Source organism: Macrobrachium rosenbergii, chromosome 50 (genome assembly GCF_040412425.1).
Source record: "Macrobrachium rosenbergii isolate ZJJX-2024 chromosome 50, ASM4041242v1, whole genome shotgun sequence".
In the NCBI taxonomy this organism is placed as follows: domain Eukaryota; kingdom Metazoa; phylum Arthropoda; class Malacostraca; order Decapoda; family Palaemonidae; genus Macrobrachium; species Macrobrachium rosenbergii.
Window position 1 is genome coordinate 25253610 of NC_089790.1, and position 20665 is coordinate 25274274.

Consider the following 20665-nt stretch of genomic DNA (forward strand, 5'->3'; position numbering starts at 1 on the left):
GAAAACTCCTTGTGTAAGAGTATTATAAACATACCATTCACAAAACAACTTGTATATTCCCATTTAAACCCCAATATAACTCTCATAATAACCATTACCAGTTACACAATGCAAAGAATAATAGAAAATCATGGATACAGCATTTCCTATACAGTTGTATTAATAAGAAAAGAATTTTAAACTAAATTTAAAATAATAATTTATGGTTATGTATGTGCTACTGTACAGATCGTAACACCCAATGCACATTAGCCTGGGCTGTAAGCAATGATTTAGCATTGTCATTTTTATTGTTTTCTATAATTGTTTTCAATGGAAATTATGACAAAACACCAAGAAGTGCAAAATGAGAAATATGGGAGAGATGGAAGTGTGTGTGTGTAGTACAGGTATGTAAGAGAGTTTCTTAGTGTAGTACTATAAGCCAGCCTCTTATCTCTCTCTCATGATAACCTAATACTTACAGTAGTGGCATGGAAATGTCAATACTGAAAGACAGACATTGCCAGATGCTTTCTATGATAATGTTTTTGCCTGTTGGTATGGTAAATGCGGTTTGAATTGTGTTTAGAATTTTTTCCAATTTATATCAAAAATTTTTTTCCCATTTATATTAGTTTTCTTTACCATGGGTAACCATGTAAAAGTGGAACCATGTTAACCCTTTCATATCTGTATAGTTATCACATCACTGAGGGCACATGAGCCCCGATGTGTCTGGGAGCGCTCGACAGTGCGAAAAAATAATTATTTCGAAAATTCAGCAAAAATAGAAATTTTATGCCAACAACGTTCGTTTTGCTGTCCTTTTTTTCTAAATGTTTATATTTTATGGTGGAATAGTCAGAATAAGAGTCCCAGCCCTCTAAATACAAAAAAATGTGAGTTATTTCACGAAAAAAAAAAAAATCTTTACTTATTTTCATATTTTCGTTCGTAACCCAAAAACTATGAATGTCAGGCGAATGAATTATTTTTAATGAGAAAGCCAACAAAATTCTCTAAATATCGACATATAAAACAATGAAAAACGAATAAGTCCAGCTGGTGAAAAAATTGATAGAAAAAAGGGGAAGAAACAGAGCGCTCTGCCCGGCGTATGGTGAGAATTATCGCTAGAAAAAAGATTTTTTTGAAGAGCCCTATCTCGGTTATTTTTCATAGAAATTACTTTGTAAATATACGAAAATTTAGAGGAAAAGTTGAAGAATAATGTGAGAGTCAAGAAAAATGGCTTTGGTAACGGCAACAGTTTCATTTTGACGTTATAAATTAATTGAAACGAAAAAAAGTGTTACCGTTGTCAACATTATCGTTCGTAGCTCAAAAGCTATAACAGTTAGGCGAATGGATTATTTTTTATGAGAAAGCCAAGAAAATTCTCTAAATATTGATATATAAAACAATGAAAAACGAATAAGTCCAGTTGGTGAAAAAATTTATAGAAAAGACGGTAAGAAACAGAGCGATTTGCCCGGCGTATGGTGAGAATTATCGCTAGAAAAAAGTTTTTTTTGAAGAGCCCTATCTCGGTTATTTTTCATAGAAATTACTTTGTAAATATACGAAAATGTAGAGGAAAAGTTGTAGAATAAAGTAAGAGTCAAGAAAAATGGCTTTGGTAAAGGCAACAGTTTCATTTTGACGTTATAAATTGATTGAAACGAAAAAATTTTACCGTTGTCAACATTATCGTTCAGAGCTCAAAGGCTATAACAGATAGGCGAATGGATTATTTTTATGAGAAAGCCAACAAAATTCTCTAAATATTGATATATAAAACAATGAAAAACGAATAAGTCCAGTTGGTGAAAAAATTTATAGAAAAGAGGGTAAGAAACAGAGCGATTTGCCGGCGTATGGTGAGAATTATCGCTAGAAAAAAGTTTTTTTTGAAGAGCCCTATCTCGGTTATTTTTCATAGAAATTACTTTGTAAATATACGAAAAAGTAGAGCAAAAGTTGTAGAATAAAGTGAGAGTCAAGAAAAATGGCTTTGGTAACGGCAACAGTTTCATTTTGACGTTATAAATTGATTGAAACGAAAAAAAATGTTACCGTTGTCAACATTATCGTTCGTAGCTCAAAAGCTATAACAGTTAGGCGAATGGATTATTTTTTTATGAGAAAGCCAACAAAATTCTCTAAATATTGATATATAAAACAATGAAAAACGAATAAGTCCAGTTGGTGAAAAAATTTATAGAAAAGAGGGTAAGAAACAGAGCGATTTGCCCGGCGTATGGTGAGAATTATCGCTAGAAAAAAGTTTTTTTTGAAGAGCCCTATCTCGGTTATTTTTCATAGAAATTACTTTGTAAATATACGAAAAAGTAGAGCAAAAGTTGTAGAATAAAGTGAGAGTCAAGAAAAATGGCTTTGGTAACGGCAACAGTTTCATTTTGACGTTATAAATTGATTGAAACGAAAAAATGTTACCGTTGTCAACATTATCGTTCAGTAGCTCAAAAGCTATAACAGTTAGGCGAATGGATTATTTTTTTATGAGAAAGCCAACAAAATTCTCTAAATATTGATATATAAAACAATGAAAAACGAATAAGTCCAGTTGGTGAAAAATTTATAGAAAAGACGGTAAGAAACAGAGCGATTTGCCGGCGTATGGTGAGAATTATCGCTAGAAAAAAGTTTTTTTTGAAGAGCCCTATCTCGGTTATTTTTCATAGAAATTACTTTGTAAATATACGAAAATGTAGAGGAAAAGTTGTAGAATAAAGTGAGAGTCAAGAAAAATGGCTTTGGTAAGGCAACAGTTTCATTTTGACGTTATAATTTGATTGAAACGAAAAAAAATTTTACCGTTGTCAACATTATCGTTCGTAGCTCAAAAGCTATAACAGTTAGGCGAATGAATAATTTTTTATGAGAAAGCCAATAAAATTCCCTAAATATTGACATATAAAAAATGGAAAACGAATAAGTCCAGTTGGTGAAAAAAATTGATAGAAAAGAGGGTGAGAAACAGAGCGCTCTGCCCGGCCTATGGTGAGAATTATCGCTAGAAAATTCTTTTTTTGAAGAGCCCTATCTCGGTTATTTTTCATAGAAATTACTTTGTAAATATACGAAAAAGTAGAGGAAAAGTTGAAGAATAAAGGGAAAGTCAAGAAAAATGGCTTTGGTAACGGCAACAGTTTCATTTTGACGTTATAAATTGATCGAAACGAAAAAAAAAAGTTACCGTTGTCAACATTATTGTTCGTAGCTCAAAAACTATAACAGTTAGGCGAATGAATTATTTTTTATGAGAAAGCCAAGAAAATTCTCTAAATATCAACATATAAAAAAATGAAAAACGAATAAGTCCAGTTGGTGAAAAATTGATAGAAAAGTGGGTAAGAAACAGAGCGCCGCCAGGCATACGGTGAGAATTATCGCTAGACATTTTTTTTGAAGAGCCCTACCTCGGATTTTTTCATAGAAATTACTTTGTAAATATACAAAAATGTAGAGGAAAGGTTGAGGAATAAAGTGAGAGTCAAGAAAAATGGCTTTGGTAACAGCAACAGTTTCATTTTGACGTTATAAGCTGTTCGAAACAAAAAAAAAAATGTTACCGTTGTCAACATTATCGTTCGTAGCTCAAAAGCTATAACAGTTGGGTGAATGAATTATTTTTTATGAGAAAGCCAACAAAATTCTCTAAATATCGATATATATGATAATGAAAAATGAGATTCAGAGCCCTGCCTAAAATCCAGACGTCTCTTATGTGATGCACTAACAAATTTCCGCTAGTTTTACCGTAAAAACTTTGCAAAAGCATGTTGGAAACTGTTCTCGATTGACGTCGCTGTATGTAAACAGCCACACGTGTTTACCCAGCCTCGTACGCATGGTCTCTGACAGAAGTGTGGCCTGCCAGGCCTGCGTGGGTGCGATCAGCTGATGTCATTGTGAGAATTTTACTACGCCATGGATTTTGCGCATGCACAGTAGAGGAACTAAAAATTTATAGAAAATAGAGGATACCAAACAGAGTGTTTCCAATAATGTAATCCTACATTTTATAAAAAAATATAAGATACGAGAGAGAAACGTGGGTAGGATCAGCTGATTTCATTGTGGGAAATTTACTATGCCAGGAATTGCGCATGTGCAGTATAGGCACTGCTTGCCTGGCGATCGATGCCTGAGTTACACGGTCCAAGGTATGCTTTAGCCTATGGAAACCACCAACTGTCCGAAAATAAAAAAATTTACCCCTACCACACGTACGAAAAATGTCGGTAAATTTTACGTACAATTACGTCAGTCAGACAAGAAGGGGGGTAGGGGGTTATTGCGTAATATGACGTCAATTGGGCAGGAAAGGGTTAAGTGAACCCTTTTACAATATGAAGTTGGCCAACTGTATAAAATGATATTTTCATAATAAAATTAAGTTTCATATACCTGTATACTTACAAAGTATAGCTTAGCAGATAACATCATTGTGTTGTGCCCTTATGTCTATCAGAGGGAAGGAGGGCGGGCTCTGATTCAGTAATGACTTGGTAAGTAGATATGAAACTTAATTTTATTATGAGAATATCATTTTCATATAAGTAACTTACCAAGTAATTACATGGCTGAATCCCACATTGCAAGGGGGTGGGATACATGGACATATTCTACTTCAAAACATTAAGGCTTGGTAATGACTTTGAAGTAGAAAAAACTGCTAGCACTGAAACAGTGCTTGTCATTCCCTACCTGGTAAGAGAGCTACTGCAGGTGAATACTGCCTCTCATTGGTGCTCATCTTAACCTGTAGTGGCATGACGGTTGAGCCATGGGTCGCCTCTACTTTAGTGGGAGCCTTGCAGTGGAGGATAAGCCTGATCGCTGCCAAAGCATATACAAGTGCCCTTGCCCTGGGCCCAGTACCAACAAAAAACAACCAGACAACAGTGTCACCTACACCCAAAAAACTCAACCCATCCACTCAGACTGGTGGGTACTCCAGGTACATTACAGCCCTCCCCAAAACTCGATGCCTTCAAGGCGAAGAGATAGTAGGAGAAAAGGAGATCTTCCTATATTTCCTTCCCCAATACCATGCCAGTTACCGATAATGGCCCCAAGGTACTGCAATTTTCAAACACTGTTTCAACTTCTTTCAAATAGTGAGATGCGAAGATTGATTTGCATTTCCAATATGTAGACTGCAGAATGGAAGTGAGGGACATATTGTGAGGTAGCAACTGCTTGAACATCATGAACTTTCACTATCACTATGAAAGTAGGCAAAATATCCTCCTGAATCTGAGAATGCACCTCAAAAATCAGGTCCCTCAGGAAGAAAGACAATGTGTTCTTAGTAAGTGGGCGAGAAGGGTTCTTAACAGAACACCAGAGGTTGCTGGATAGCTCTCTGATCTTCTCAATCCTCTTCAGGTGATACCTCGGGTCTAACAAGGCAAAGAATCCTTTCTTCTTCCTCAGGGCCAAGGATTTCCAATAAATTCTTAATGCTGAAGGAATGGGGCCAGGGTTTGGACGGGTCCTCGTTCTTGGCTAAGAAACTTAGGGTAAAGGAGCAAACTGTATCTCCTTGGGAAAATCCTACCCTCTTATCAATGGCCTGGATCTCACTGACACGTTTGGCAGTAGCCAGAGCCACAAGGAAGAGAGTCTTCCTAGTGAGGTCTCTTAGAGAAGCAGAATGGAGGGGTTCAAAAGAGGGGCCTGTCAGCCACTTCAACACAATGTCTATGTTCCAAGAGACCATATCAACCTTCTGCTTGGAAGTGTCAAATGACTTGATGAGGTCGTTAAGATACGGATCTGACGACAGGTCCAGACCTCTAGGTTAAATACAGAGCTAAGCATGGCTCAATACCCCTTAATGGTAGAGGATGACAAACTTCTCAAGGTCCTCGGATAAATAAGGAAATCTGCAATCTGAGTTAAAGATGTGCCAGAAGAAGAGATGTTATGTCTGAGACACCATCTTCGGAAAACTGTTCACTTAGCCTGGTACACGCAGTTAGAAGATTGACGTCTGCATCTCACAATAGCCTCTGCAGCTCCTCTTGAAAACCCTTTCGCTCTGACAAAGTTCTGGATAGTCTGAAGCCTGTCATTGCAAGAGCGGACAACCCTTGGTTGTACCTCCTGAAGTGGGGTTGCTCGAGTAGACACGGTTTTTGGGGAAGGAGCCTAAGGAAGTCCACCAACAATCATAGAAGGTCCGGGAACCAATCTTTCAGAGGCCAGAACGGGGCTATGAGGGTCACCGTAATGTTGTGATGTGGTCGGAATTTGTTTAGCACTTCACTGATCATGTTGACGGGCGGAAAGACGTAAAGATCCAGGCTGGGCCAATTTTGAAACATGGCATCTGTCACCCATGCCAGAGGGTCTGGGGCTGGAGAACAGAATAGAGGAAGGCGATAGTTCCTTGAGGCGGCAAACGGGTCCAATGTTGGTATGCCCCATAACTTCCAAAGATCCTGACATCAGGGGATCCAAGGTCAACTCGGTGGGAAGGGCCTGCTTCTGACAGCTCAGCTCGTCTGCCAAAGCACCGAGTTTCCCCTGAATAAATCGAGAGACCAGCATCACTCGATTCTGATCTGCCCAAAGGAGATGACCCTTTGCTGCCTGGCAGAGAGAAAAGGAATGAGTGCTGCCTTACTTCCGGATATAGGTTAGGCCGTGGTGTTGTCTGCATGGACTACCACTGTCTTCTTGTAGGTCATGGCCGAGAAGAATTGAATACCTAAGTGAATCGCCTTCAACTCTCTGATGTTTATGTGAAGGCTTTGTTGTTCTGGAGACCAAGTCCCGGGAACTTCCTGGTTCCCCAGAAAGGCTCCCCAATGTAGATCCAAAGTGTCTGAGTAGAAGTCTAGGTCAGGGTTCAAGAGGATGAAGGGACTTTCCCTCTGAAAGTGTTTCTTCAGACAGCCACCATAGCAGGTCCCACTTGGTTTCCCGGGTACTTGGAAACATGTAGGTGTCTGGCTGTGTTTTCCTGTCCCAGCTGGCCTTGAGGTAGAATTGAAGAACTCTCATATGAAGCCTGCCCAGCTTGACAAACATCTCGATGGATGCCAGAGTCCCCAGTAGGCTCATCCACTGATGGGCTGAGCAAGACGAGAGGGCTAGAAAAATATGGATCGTCTGAAGGCAGTTGGCGATTCTCTTGGGGACAGAAAAACCCGAAAAGTCCAAGAGTTGGGAATCATCCCCAAATAAAGAATCTCTTGTGACGGGGTCAACTGGGACTTATGAAGGTTGATGAGAATGCCCAGTTCCTGAGTGAAGAGAAGAATCTTCTGCAAGTCCTTTGTGCATTTCACCTTTGAAGGGGATCGAAGAGTCGAAGAAGCCAGTTGTCCAGATAAAAACTGACGTTTATGCTTATTGAATGGAGCCATTGTGCTAGAGGAGCGAAGACTTAAGTGAACACCTGAGGTGCTGTAGAGAGGCTGAAGCAAAGAGCCCGAAACTGATCTGTCATGGAAGACGAACCTGAGATACTTCTTGGAGTCCGGATGGATGGGGGATATGGAAGTGTGTGTCCTGCATATCCAAGGTCACCATCCAATCACCCTGGTGAATGGATGAAAGGACTGACTGGTTCATCTCCATCTTGAACTGGTTCATCTCCATCTTGAACCTTTCTTCCGGATGAAGAGATTAGGGGCACTTACATCGAGGACTGGTCTCCAACCCCCCAATAACTTGGGGACCACAAACAGACGGTTGTAGAATCCCTCTGTGCTGATGCCCTCGACTTCTTCTATGGCTCTCTTTAGAAGGCGAGAGGAGACCTCCTCCAAAAGGGCCAAATGTTTCTACGAGCCTCGTGAGTAGGCCGTCAATACGATGGGAGAAGTGACTAAAGGGGGGAGGGGCTCTCCCTGAATGGGCTGGAGTAACCCTCCATCAGAACCTTAATGATCCACTGTTCTGCCCCCCTGATACTTCACTTCTCCCAAAACTTGAGAAGTCTGGCTCTCACTAGTGCACAAAGGACTTCTTCCTCATTTCTTTGGTAAAGACTTGGTTGAGTCTGGCCGAGAATTGGATATTGGAGCAGGTCCTAGGTTGTGACCTGGGTTTACTTCCGCAAAAGGGATGTTGCTGGAGTGGAGAGGCTGTCTTAGGAACAAACGCTGATGAATCCTTGGGGCGTTTGGAAGATAGAGCCAGATGATCCTGAGTAGACTTCTTTTGGAGATCCGAAGCAATTTCCCTCACAGTATCCTGAGGGAAGAGGTGATGAGGATCCAAAGGCAAAAATAAAAGAGTCAACTTCAGGGTCTGAGTGACTTCTTTAGTGGTAAAGGAGCACCATAATTCTCTTTCCTTCAAAACACCCAAAGAGAAAAGAGCTGCAAGCCCAAGAGAGCATCCCTGATGGCCTTGTCTGCACAAAGCCAGTCCAAGGCAAAGTCTCCAACCAAATCCTTGCAACCTTCAATCTTCTTGGCTAGTGCTCCCATTGTTTAGCCCAAGAAACTGAAAACTTCAAACACCTTGAAGAGGCCCTTAACAAGGTGGTCCAGTTCAGCTGATGAAAACATTATTTTTGCTGACGAGAAAGCTGAGCGTCAGGAAGAGTCGATGAAGTCAGAGAAGTCCCTTTGGGAGGAGGCAGCGACTCCCAAAGAAGGAGCTTCCCCGGTGGCATAGGAAAGATACCTCCTATGGACTAAGTGCGAGGGAGAAAAGGCGAAGGCAGCCTTACCTTGTTCCCTTTCAACAGAAAGCCAATCTCCAATGTCCTTGAGTGCCTTCTTGGCAGATGAGGAAAGCACCATCTTGGGAACCCTAAAACTTCATCCAGGTGCCTCCTTATCAGGTAAGTCGAGGTAGGCGAGACCGGGCCGGCTGGTGCAAAAAAGGTGGGAAAGCTCGCCAGCAAACACTGAAGGAGTTGCAAAGGCTGAAGGAGGGCTTTGCAACCTTTGCTACAATAACGAAAACTAGATGAGCTTGAATCAAGACAAAAAAACTAGATGAGCTTGAATCAAAACATAAAAAAAACTAGAAAACTGATCCTGAAAGCTAATCAAAGCTTGAAGGCTACCTCAAAATAAGCGCAAATACTTCATCGAAATCCAGTTATTCAACCGAAAACCAATGAAAAAGAGCTGCTGCAAACACCTGGTGTTTAGTCAAGAGCTGGCAGAAACACAATGAGGTTATCTGCTAAGTCCAGTACCCCTGATAGTGGGTGGGGCTAGTCACCGACACAAAACAGTTGAAGCACTACCGCGACTTTTAAGTAAAAAAGGCTGCCGCATGAGTTAGACACTATGGCTATGTAATTATTTGGTAAGTTACTTATATGAAATATAAAATTAGACACATGAGTATTTCAGTGGAATGGCAGTACCTCAGCAGGTTTTGGGAGGCATTTCCAATGCAACCCATGGCTTTTGCAATGGCGAGCAAAACACCAGAAGCTTCCTGTTTAGCCACATGGCAAACAGGTCAATCACCAAGATTCCTCAAGCTCATACAGCTTCTCTTCTATGTGAGGATGTAAGGACCAGTAAGACTTGCCCATGGTTATTGGACTGCTCAGTCAACACATTTTGAGGTCTCATATGCATCTGGCAGACAGCTTGAGAGTGCCCAATCGTGCATCTACCTCACTCACCTGTCCCTCATTGCTTGTTGAAATATGACACTAATGGTTGCATTGCTGTTCATCAGCACAACCACATGTCCCATCAACTGATCCCAAAATGCATGCAGCGCCAGAGGAGCTTCACCCACCTTGAGAACACTGATATGCAGGTGAGAATCCTCTCAAGTTTACACATCTGAAATTAACAAAGCCCTCCTTCAATGCAGCTGACAAGGAGGTTCCAGTCATCTGACCACAGAGTGAGATCCTCCCTCACTCCCTGTTTAACAGAACAGTGTTGGAAGATCGAAGGCTGACGGCCCATGTTGCTTCAGTCACCGCTGAATGTAAGTGGATATACCTATAGGGTATAAATTTCTTCGTAGATGACAGGTTACCAAGGAGTTGCCACAGCCAAGCTAGGTGTTGATATTGGCAGGGAAAAGAAAAAATAACGTTGCTTAGCAAGTGAGTGAGTGCGCCTCCATCTTCTCACTTGACTGCAGCTATTTAACTACTCAATGACTAGACCAGCTATTGCCTAAGGTACCATTTAAAAGATAAAGGTTTACATTCTCGTGGGAACAAACATCAGACAATACAAGACATGAAATCCTTCACCATAATTTATAGTGAAATCTTTCATGTTTTTGTAACATATTGAAGGCCTATAACACATTAGCCTAAAATTGGTACAAGGATATATCGGACTAACCTTGAATAATTTGTGTACAAGCTGTTTCTCTTCCAACCAGTAACTTGCCATTTCCATAGTGGGTCTGTGTCGGTCACCATATTTAATAGCATCACTAATGAGCTGAAAAACAACAATGTTACCTTTATTGATACATGAAGTGTCATCAGTGATTAACAAAAAAAAAAAAAAAAAAAAAAAAGCCTGTAAATCTAAATGAACCTGATATTTATGCAACAAAGCTAACAATTTCTTAATACAGTACATTATTCTTATCCTTTTCCAATGTTACCTTGATTGTTAGACATATATTAAGCCAAAAATAACCAAATAACTTCACTTTGGGTACAGAGCATTTTAGCCTATATATGGTAAGCCTTCCTACCTTGTCCAGGATTCAAGCTTATGCCTTTTTTGGTTGAAAATAGGGTGACTGTGACCTTGTCCACTTAGCCATTCTCATTTACCAGATGAGTAAATAAGTTCACTGTCACCCTTTTTCCAATCCAAAATTTCTGGCCAGGGTAGGAGGACTTAAGGCTGTGAATGTACAGTATTTAGAAAACACTCTTCACCTTTTAATGTTTGTAAAACAAATCATAAGGTTATGATCTAATCTTAATTTTGGAAAATTATGTTACCAGTTTTTTTAAACAAACGTCTATACCAAAAATGTTTTGTAGTTGTAGTATTTTACAGCTTTTCATGAATATTCCACCTAATCTTAATTTCTTAGATCACATGCTTACGAATATTCCACCAAATCTTAATTTCTTAGATTGCATGCTTATGAATATTCCACCAAATCTTAATTTCTTAGATTGCATGCTTATGAATATTCTACCAAATCTTAATTCCTTAGATTGCATACTTATGAATATTCCACCAGATGTTGATTTTTAGACTGCATACTTATGATTATTCCACCAAATCTTAATTTCTTAGGTTGTATGTTGAAGTTATAGTGTACTATTATATATCATAACAAAATAATGTTCAGAATTTACATACATGTTTTGAGTGGTGGATATCTTGAATTGTGGACTTGGAAGCCAAATAAAGAGGTTATTTGGACACCCTTGCCCAGAAATTTGTAAATCTACATTTAGGCCTGAAAGAGTTGGTCATGACCACCAATGTCAGTCTTACCTGTGGTAGGTGTCTCACCCAGAGGTGAGCAAACACTTCCACCAACTCTCAAGAGGTTGTTCATTCGAAGTCCTATGGGCTCTCTTGTGAGATGGGTTCCTGGACTTTTTCTTCTGGGCAAAAGCCAAGGAGGAAGAGCTCAGCATCAAGGAAGAAGACGACACGCACTTGCATTTCTTTACCTTACTTTGACCATGAGTCTTACTCTCTTTAGCTACTATAGATGTGTTGAAACAGAGAATACCATCAGAGAAGTATGGCTGGGCTCAATGCCATGGGGGTTATCTCCATGCGCAAATGGATCGCTACAGGAGGTTCAACAGCACTGATCGAGTTCCTTAATGGAAACAGCAGTGAAAGATGCATCACTGAAAATATTTAGGGCTGGAAACTTCAGCCAGTACTCTGAAAAATCCACCAATGAAGCCTTGGTAGGTGGTGATGAACCATGAGCATGGCTTTCTTGCCTAAGAAGGGCCTGTCTTGGTTGGTTCTGTCAGAGTGTGAGCACTGGCTGGCTACCATCATGTCCACATGCCCTTTGCAAGACAGAGTAGAACAACCAAAATGCAGGGAGAGAGAAGGGCCAATCTGGGAAAGAGGAGACAAAAAGATTTGGCTACATTGGTGAAACAATCCCCCTTGAAGAAACCAGTAAGCATCTCCTGGCCATCCTCCACTGTTGTCAAACCTCTGCAAAGGAGACCAGCCACCACACCCCTCACAAGACCCACCAAAACAGAACATTAAAAACCACAGCCTGGTTCCCGACAGTCACCAATCTAAATATTTACCACGTTTTGTCCATGTTTTTGTTTATGTTATTTACTGTCATTGTTTTATGTTTTACATTCATCCCCAAGGGACTGGTACTAAACACAGTGCCCATTTTGCACATAAAAAGGAGAAATTAGTTTCAGCTTGGTCAGTCAGTACAGCTAGATGTCTTTTTATGATCGCAGCCGAGGCAAAAATGCTAGATGACTTCAGGTGAGTGGTGGGGGGGGGGTCCTTCAGCTACCACTAGTTTAACTACTTTGTTACAAAGTTTCAGTGACCAATTCTAGCTCATGCTGAGGAATGCTTCCTCATACAAGGTGATAGTTTGTAGCCTCAGAAGAACAAATACTCCAGTCATTATCTTATGTGACCAATCCCTCTAGTAAATAGATTTGACAAGAAGTGAACTCATCACAGCATTAGCTACCGGTATTGGTAAAATTTTATAAGTTGCCAATAAGACTCCAGCCAGCCATTTTTGCACGAAAAACCATTTTGGGTTTTTCATGCAGAAATGGCAAGGATATAATAGGGTACTAAAAGAACCTTAAAATACCAATATAACTTAACCTACGGGTGTTTACTGGTTACAATTTCGCCGTGTTAGCGATGAAGGGGGGCGGTATTCTTACCTTGTAAGTCATAATTTTATTAATTTTTTATTTATCATTTGCGCATAGTGTTTATAGGGTTCAAAATAATGAGAATGAAGAGCTCTTCTAAAATGAGGTTACAATTTTATAGCCTGTATATATTGACAACTTATAAAATAATATCCCTGTATTTACCATGCTACTAACTCCATCTGACCATACATGCTCTCACGTTTAAAAATAGCCTAGTAGGCTAGTGTATACTGGCTTGAATAATAAGGTAAGCAACGTAGGTTAGGCTGTTTTCAAAACGTTAGCTACCACTGTCAGAATGGAAATACCATAGGCTACTGTTATACCCAAGACTTATAGTTTTAATTGATAACTTACCCTTTCAGCATAGCCTCTAGCTTCATCAGCACGATTATAATTTAGTTCAATCCTCTCGTTTTTAACCAGATCCGTTACAGTTTTTCTTAATTTAATTAACCTTCCCTCGGGCCCCAGTGGATTTGACATTCTTCTCCTGTTTTGTATCGTTATCCTTAAGGCAGGAATAAGTTTTCTTATTTCGGCCTGATTCATTTTAACGTGATCGAATTTTAGTATTTTTTTTCTAAAAAGCAGATCGAATTGTAGTCTACGGCGCACACCGACTACGCTGAAATTGTGTTAGTAGTAGTAGGCAGAATTTTCCTTTGAAACGGCTCCCTTGCTCGTTTTATTCCTTTGTGTTTGAGTTGTTTGTCTCTGTAAAGCCATAATTCTTTTATAAATTCTTTCATATTTTCAGTTTCCCCCTTCAGCAGATCTGGAAATGTATAAAAGTATATTAGCGATCAATTCCTCTTTATTTTCTTGATATGGCTGCTGCACAAAACTATGTCCATTTGTAATCTCATTACACGCTGGCCAGTAGAGTAAGAAATGTTCTAGTTTTCATTGTTTTCCCCACAACACAAACATTTTGTATCATCCCCTTTTAGCCTACCCTTATCATATAATTCTACAGTAGTGTGCCTAGTCTAGCCCTCCTGATCAGCATTGTTTTTTCAGTGTTATCATACCATATTTCTTCTCTTACAGTATGTTTTCTTTATATTTTCTGTAGATTCTTAATGTTGTTTTATCTTTAATTTCTCTCTGCCATGCTTTTTTTGTCCCAGTTATTTATTATTTCTTTTGGCTGCTTACCTTTAGGCGATTCAATTTTACTTAAGTTTATGTTTAATTCTCTCATATACTCTTTTATTTGCAGAATCCAAGGGGTTTTCTTGGTTTCATGTTGATCCATGGTTATCTCGTATAGGAGCCTATTTCACCATTCTCAAGTGTATGTTTCAGAATAGTTTATTCTTCATGTCTTGAGTGGCAGGAAGAGGCCCTTATTTCGGATCTTAACGCACAACTTGCTGTGTAACTTGGTGCTTCCAGGATTGTTGTATATGCTTGATTGTCTACTTTTTGTAGCTCACTTATGGTTTTCTTATCGAGTTTCATGACTTCCATGGCATACATGAAGGATGGCATCACTAATCCTTTCCTTACAGTTTTCCTATTTTCACCTTGCTACAGCTTCTACTGATGACTTCATTAGCCATTTTGCCATCTGCTTTGCTTTAATTTGGGCTCCTTTTATCTGTTATCTGAAGCAGTCTTTCATGTTGCTGACCGTTATACCCAGGTATCCTACCTGCTTAACTATTTTTATTCCCTCTATATTTGCTGCATATTTTCCGCATCGTCAATATTATACCAATCGATGAATATTAATATATTGTTTTTGTCTTTGTTTACATTTAGGCCACATTCGCTTTCTATTTCCTGGTGGGCTTGTATTACTTTTGTTATTTCTTCAAGGGTGTGTCCTAGGATTAATCCATCGTCTGCATATGATGGTGCTACTATTTTTATAACTTCATTTCTGAAAACTACTTTCTGATTTTTCGATTATCAACTTATTAGCAGAAAGAATATGGTTGAGCCATTGCACACCTGCTTTATTCTATACGTTACATTTAGCTCTTTTTGTTCTACATTGTTGAGGCATAGACTTGTTATGTCATTGGTATATTTCTTTGCTACTGTACTTATTACCTATGCATGTAGCCTATATTTCATCATGATCTCTATGAGCTTTTTTCTGTTAACTGGGTGAAATGCTTTTTGGAAGTCTATTGATACCACAAATAACGGGTCTATTCTTCTGTACGTTTCTTGTATGCAATATTCTAATCTAATATGTACAGATTATCAATTCCTCTTTGTTTGATTGCAGTTCATTTATTTTCCTTATATTTCTAATATGCTTTTCTATTTTGGTTTTCAGGATCCCCATGAAAATTTTATATGACACATTAGTTAATGCAATTGGCCTAAGATCTTTGACTGTGGGGTGTTGTTTCTTGGGTGTAAGTGTTGTTTTTTTACTTATACCAGCTGCTCTGTATTTTTCTGCCTTTCAGGATGTTGTTTAAACATTCTGTCAATTCTTATTTAAGGTTGGTGCATTGTAAAAACAGTTTGAACAGAACTGGTTTCATCTCATGTGGCCCCGGTGCTTTATTTGATTTCATTTCCTCAAGTTGATTTTTTACATCTTCCTTGAGTTTAATTTTTGTCATTGTTAGGTCATACACTACATCCATATGTTCTCTTAATGTTGTATGGTATATCATATATTGTCCTGATTTTGCCATTGGTCTTTTCATCATCTCTTCCATGTCGTGTTTATACTGTTCTTTTTTGCTCTCATTCCATATCTCTCTTATTTTGTTTCCATCTTTTTGGTATATTGTCTCACGTTCAGGTTCATGGAAAGTGTTGAAGCCTCTTCTTTGCAACGGCACCTCAGTTGCTTGTGTGGTGTTTTTCTAGTTTAGAACATTTCCTTTTATTTTTATTTTCTTTTGTCTTTTATGTATTCCTGGTAAAATAACAAGAAGGAATTATTCTTCTAGAACTTTTACAAAAATTGCAGTTGAAACTTCTTCTTCTATGCCCATTTATGGTATGCAATTTTAACGCAATAGTTTTTGCTTTGAAAAAATTGCCGAACCAAAAGTGTTGTTGTATATTTGCTCTTATTTAATTTCCTAGTTCCATTTCTTGTATATTTCTTAATTCTATATTTTCTAACTACTCTTTTTCTCTTATTATCCCACTGCCTAGTCTTGGGTTTTATTTCCATCTTTGTCATTTCGCTATTTGTCATGTATTCTGGTTTGTATATACTTTATTACTGGTTTCCACCACTTCCTTTCATTTTCGTCTATGATCACTGTTGCATTTCTTAATATTTCTTTTTTTTTCTGTTTGGGGTACTGTTTATATACTGCGACTTCCCATTTACTGCCCTTGTCTTTGTAGAAGATGCTTCAATCTCTCACCGCAGAGTGACAATAGCTATGGCATCAAATCAATAAGAGGTCTTTTGTTTCAGTAAGAGAAATCGTGCATCATTGTGTACTCCTGCGTGAATGACATACCTTACATCATTGACTTTGGTTCTCATTATGACCTGTTGCTGCTTACACCAAGCTGTCAAGCTTTATTTCCAGCTTGATATTTCATAAGGGAAGAACATCAACAGTACGCTCCACCTTATTTTATCTCGACGTTGCCTCGACATAAATACCGTAAAAACTCCCTAACAACTATGTACTGAATGGCAACCTACCTGAAAGTTAATTCCTTTGTATCTTATTAGCAGCCACGTCAGCTTACAGTGTTAAACCATTCAGTTGTGTACATTACATCCCATTTTTGTCATTTACATTGCCCCCGTCAGCTCTCAGCCAAGTGTCCTATCTGAACCAGATCCTTTATAATGACTGAGGTCCCTGCATACACGTGTCAGGTCCTTATTCTAGATAGAGACAAAACGAATAGGAAATGAGAGATGTAACATCCACGCAGTTTATTAGGGATGTTATAAATATGTTTGTAGTTTAATTTTTTTTTCAAGGGTAGACGAAAATCAAAAACGAGATAACAAAAGGTTTCAGTCATTTACTTATAGACTGTAGCACAAAAGTGTAAACCAGTTTTCAGGATAGTTGTAAGGTACAAATAAAAATCTTCAAGACACTGTTCATTGTTTGCACATAACGGAATTTCTTTAAATGCTTTTGCAGTAAGGTTAAAAGTATGTTATTCACAATATACAGATAGGCAAATTAAGCCATATTTTGCTTCATTAAATTCTTCAAAGAGAATTAGTTTTCAGAAGTCATGATATTTGTGTATTTGCGGTATATAATCATTATAATATACTTCCTTCGTCAGTTAGATTTTTGAATGATGACGGTGTCAGTTGGTAATGTATTATGAAGAGATGAAAGTAAAATGTCTGGAGTTTGCATTATTTTATGGTAGACTGCTGGGGCCGCCATCCAGGGCTCAAGTGTTTGCGGCTACCAAATACATCAGACTGATTGTCTGGAAGAGCCGTTGTCCTAGGTGATCTAGGAGAGGCACTCCTTTGGGCTGACGAAGGTCGTCCAGCAAGGCTTCTAGATCTGGCAGATGTAAGACGTGCTGATGGGGACCTTTCTGAGCCAGGGCCTGATCTAGGTGTCTGCATGGAAGTCGAGTTTGCCACTGCCGAAATTGGCAAGTGTGCCAGCAGTGCTATTGGATCAGACGCTGTCAGCCCCAAGTTGGCCAGCCGAGGTGGCAAAGGCAAATCAGGAGGTATATTGGGAGGAGACACATCACAGAGCTTCAAGCAACAAAAAGTAGCCCCTTGCCGTACTAGACGTCGCATGCGCATGCGCTCTCGTTTTTCGTGTGCCGATAGAAGTGTGGAGTCTTTGAGTATCTTTTCCTCTTTATCTACTGCTTCTTCATCTTCCTCTTCTTCTTCCTCCCCATCTACACCAATCTGACTCGGAGTCTTGCATTCACCAATATCACTCTCACCATCTGAAAGTAAGTCGCTGTGACGAGGAGTGAGATCTGAAGCCTGGGTTTGCTGTGAGGAAGACTGGGCTGTTGGAACAGGATTGATTGTTGCTAAGTAGTCCCTGCAGGCAATGATGAGACGTCCAGAAGGGAGGAGGGTCAAAGGTCGTAGAGCTAAACCAGTAGAACCCCCAGGAAACTTTAATTTCACTGTTTGTAAGCAGCGTCCACCTTCCAAACCATAGAATCGCAGAACCTGAAATGTAATTAATCAAATGTGAATTTAACTGCAGTTAACTCACCATTTGAGGCAATATAAAGGATACTATGTTATACTTTAAGGAGTCAGTTACTCAGTAGTAGATTACGTTCAGTTATTTAGAATTTTGTCTGCTAGGAGAAACATTTGATTAATTAAATGTTCCCCACCCGGATGAATAAATGAAAACATGCATAACTTATGAAGCGAGATTAGTAGTAATATCTAAGATTTCGATTACTCTTAATTTTCACGCTTTTTTTAACTGAGATACTTCATTTACATCACCAGCTTTGTAGTAATATGTCGAGAATATGACAAACAAGGTCGTACATTGTTTCTGCTATGGCCTTATGAGGTAGGTCAAGATTCTTATCAAGTTTGTGGTAGTTAAATTAAAAAAAATAATTTTTACTGTAACAGCCCAATTAGTATGAACAAAAGGACTACAAAAGGCGTTATTGCACCAACCGTAAAACTAATACAAAATTTGTTTTATATATTTTGAGAGACAAAGTTAATTCCCCAGAAGTAAATAATAAAATAGTGAATTACTTGGCATGAGGAAATTAATAATATATGTGAAGTACACCAAAGGTCTTATTTTTTAGCTATTTCTGTGAACTCTTGAAACAGATGTCTCAAAAAAAAAAGTTAAGTATATCTTAGTTTAACCAGACCACTGAGCTGGTTAACAGCTCTCCTAGGGCTGACCCGAAGGATTAGATTTATTTTACGTGGCTTAGAACCAACTGGTTACCTAGCAATGGGACCTACAGCTTATTGTGGAATCCGAACGACGTTATGACGAGAAATGAATTTCTATCACCAGGAATAAATTCCTCTAATTCTTCATTGGTCGCTCGGAGAGTCGAACGCTGGGCAGGAAAAGGTCGTAATCGTAGTCGGACATAATGGTTGCAAGCTCCTCAGTACTGGGGAATAACTGCTGTAAGTATCGGGTACAGAGACAATAGGGAGACTAAAGATAATATCCTTGTAACGAGTTTTTCCGTTTGGATTTCATTTTTGGATGACAAACCAGATTGACCCCCTAGGGGGTTAGTGCCGTCAGTGCACTTCATGCGGTGTACAGTAGGCATTAAGGTTCTTTGCAACGTCTCTTCGGCCCCTAGCTGCAACCCCTTGCATTCCTTTTACTATACCTCCGTTTATGTTCTCTTTCTTCCATCTTATTTTCCACTTTCTCTTAATAATTGATTCATATTGCGACTGCAAGGTTTTCCTCCTGTTGCACCGTTCAAACCATTTCACTGGTAATCTCATTTTCAGCCCCGAATGACCTCATAGGTCCCATCGCTTGGCCTTTGGCCTAAATTTTTTTATATTCCATTCAGACCAGTTTGAAGTCAAATTGCCTCCTTAAATTCAAAGTACTTACTGAATCGGCATCACATGTGATGATGATCCTTTTTGGCGACCAAATGAGAACAGCAGCCGGAGGTGCACGACTTGGAGATGGAGGAAGTACAGAAAGCGGCGCTGCCGGCAAATACGGGTTCCAGACACGTAGACGACCGTCACTGCTGCCTGTGACAACAATGTGCAGCTGCCACTCAGCAGCAAATGATCTAACTCCCTGAAATGAGAAAAGGAAACCGTTAATAGTGTGAATGATGGGCTTGTACTTTGCCTCGGCATCATTTGTTGCACTTGAGCAAATCCTGCATGACATTTTCCCAGTAGAGAGAAGCTGCTGTGATTTGAGACCCTGTGGCATCTAATTTTTAATATACTTTTGCTTCAGAATTTCTCCATTAGTTATGAATGGCGTAATTTTTACATTCAAGCATTATCAACTTGTAAATATTGCTAAGAAATTTACAGTGAACTTTTTTTCAGTTAATCATTACAACAGTCTATGTCCACTCAGTTTTGTTCATTAATAATGCTACATCTTTCTAGTGATCAATAACAAGGTACAGCCATCAGCTCTTGTACTTGATGAAATAAAAGTCACTTTTCAGGAAACATTTTCATCGTCCATGCGTGATGTTAATGTCAGTTACTGTTTTTTGGAGGTCGGAACACCTTGGAGCTCACCTCAAATTCTGTAAGATGTGATCTCATATACTTTTTAGACAATACTGTCTTTGCCAGCTGGCGAGCTTTCTGACATGGGTTATCAGCAACACTGCTGCTCGGTTCATTAATAGATTTTACGTACAGTTAGTCATTGGATTCGTTCACACATAATTGCATTGATAACTTTTATTTGAGATATCCCCATTTTAAGAAGCTGCTATCAGGTTAAGCTGCTCTACGAATGGTATTTTCAAAGTACCTTGAAATATTTATAGAGATTGAACTGAGAGTCCATTCTTGACGCAGAATGTTAAAGCCATGTCTTAGCTTGTGATGGATTTGATCACCCTGGATTTTAGTTGTCATAGTGTTTCATTTTTAAAACTCAGAAGAGAATTTCCATTCACAAAATGCAGGAAGACGAGAAATATACAGATCACCTGGAAAAAGAAGAAACTTACCTTTGGTATGACGAAAGTGTAGGTCTTGGTGTTGTGGTCAGGAGCTCGGATGACCAAACTTGCCTTAGGATCACTGCTGCAGGAGACTAATGATGACGATGCTGGATGGTACGTTATTTGCCTTATACTTCCATTATGGAGGTTTGGAACACTGACAACCCTTACGCCAACACAGATCTCCTTCAT

The 20665-nt window shown here is 39.1% G+C and overlaps 2 protein-coding genes across 2 annotated transcripts in view; both read right to left on the reverse strand.

Annotated features, from left to right (window-relative positions):
* The window catches only part of mRpL17 (mitochondrial ribosomal protein L17), a 28653-nt gene extending 15163 nt beyond the window's left edge, over positions 1–13490 (reverse strand). Inside the window, exons 1-2 of the mRNA XM_067094305.1 lie at positions 13199–13490; positions 10308–10409 (exon numbers count right to left, since the gene is read on the reverse strand). Of these exons, the coding sequence (XP_066950406.1) occupies positions 10308–10409; positions 13199–13393 (297 nt within the window). The 5' untranslated portion in view covers positions 13394–13490. The remainder of the gene's footprint in view (positions 1–10307; positions 10410–13198) is intronic.
* Positions 13491–16805: 3315 nt separating this feature from the next.
* On the reverse strand, positions 16806–20665 carry LOC136832925 (uncharacterized). Its single transcript, XM_067094585.1, has 3 exons — positions 20480–20665; positions 19375–19572; positions 16806–17969 (listed from the first exon to the last, which is right to left on the reverse strand). The coding sequence occupies exons 1-3, from the start codon at positions 20663–20665 to the stop codon at positions 17172–17174; spliced, it is 1182 nt and encodes a 393-aa protein (XP_066950686.1). The 3' UTR covers positions 16806–17171.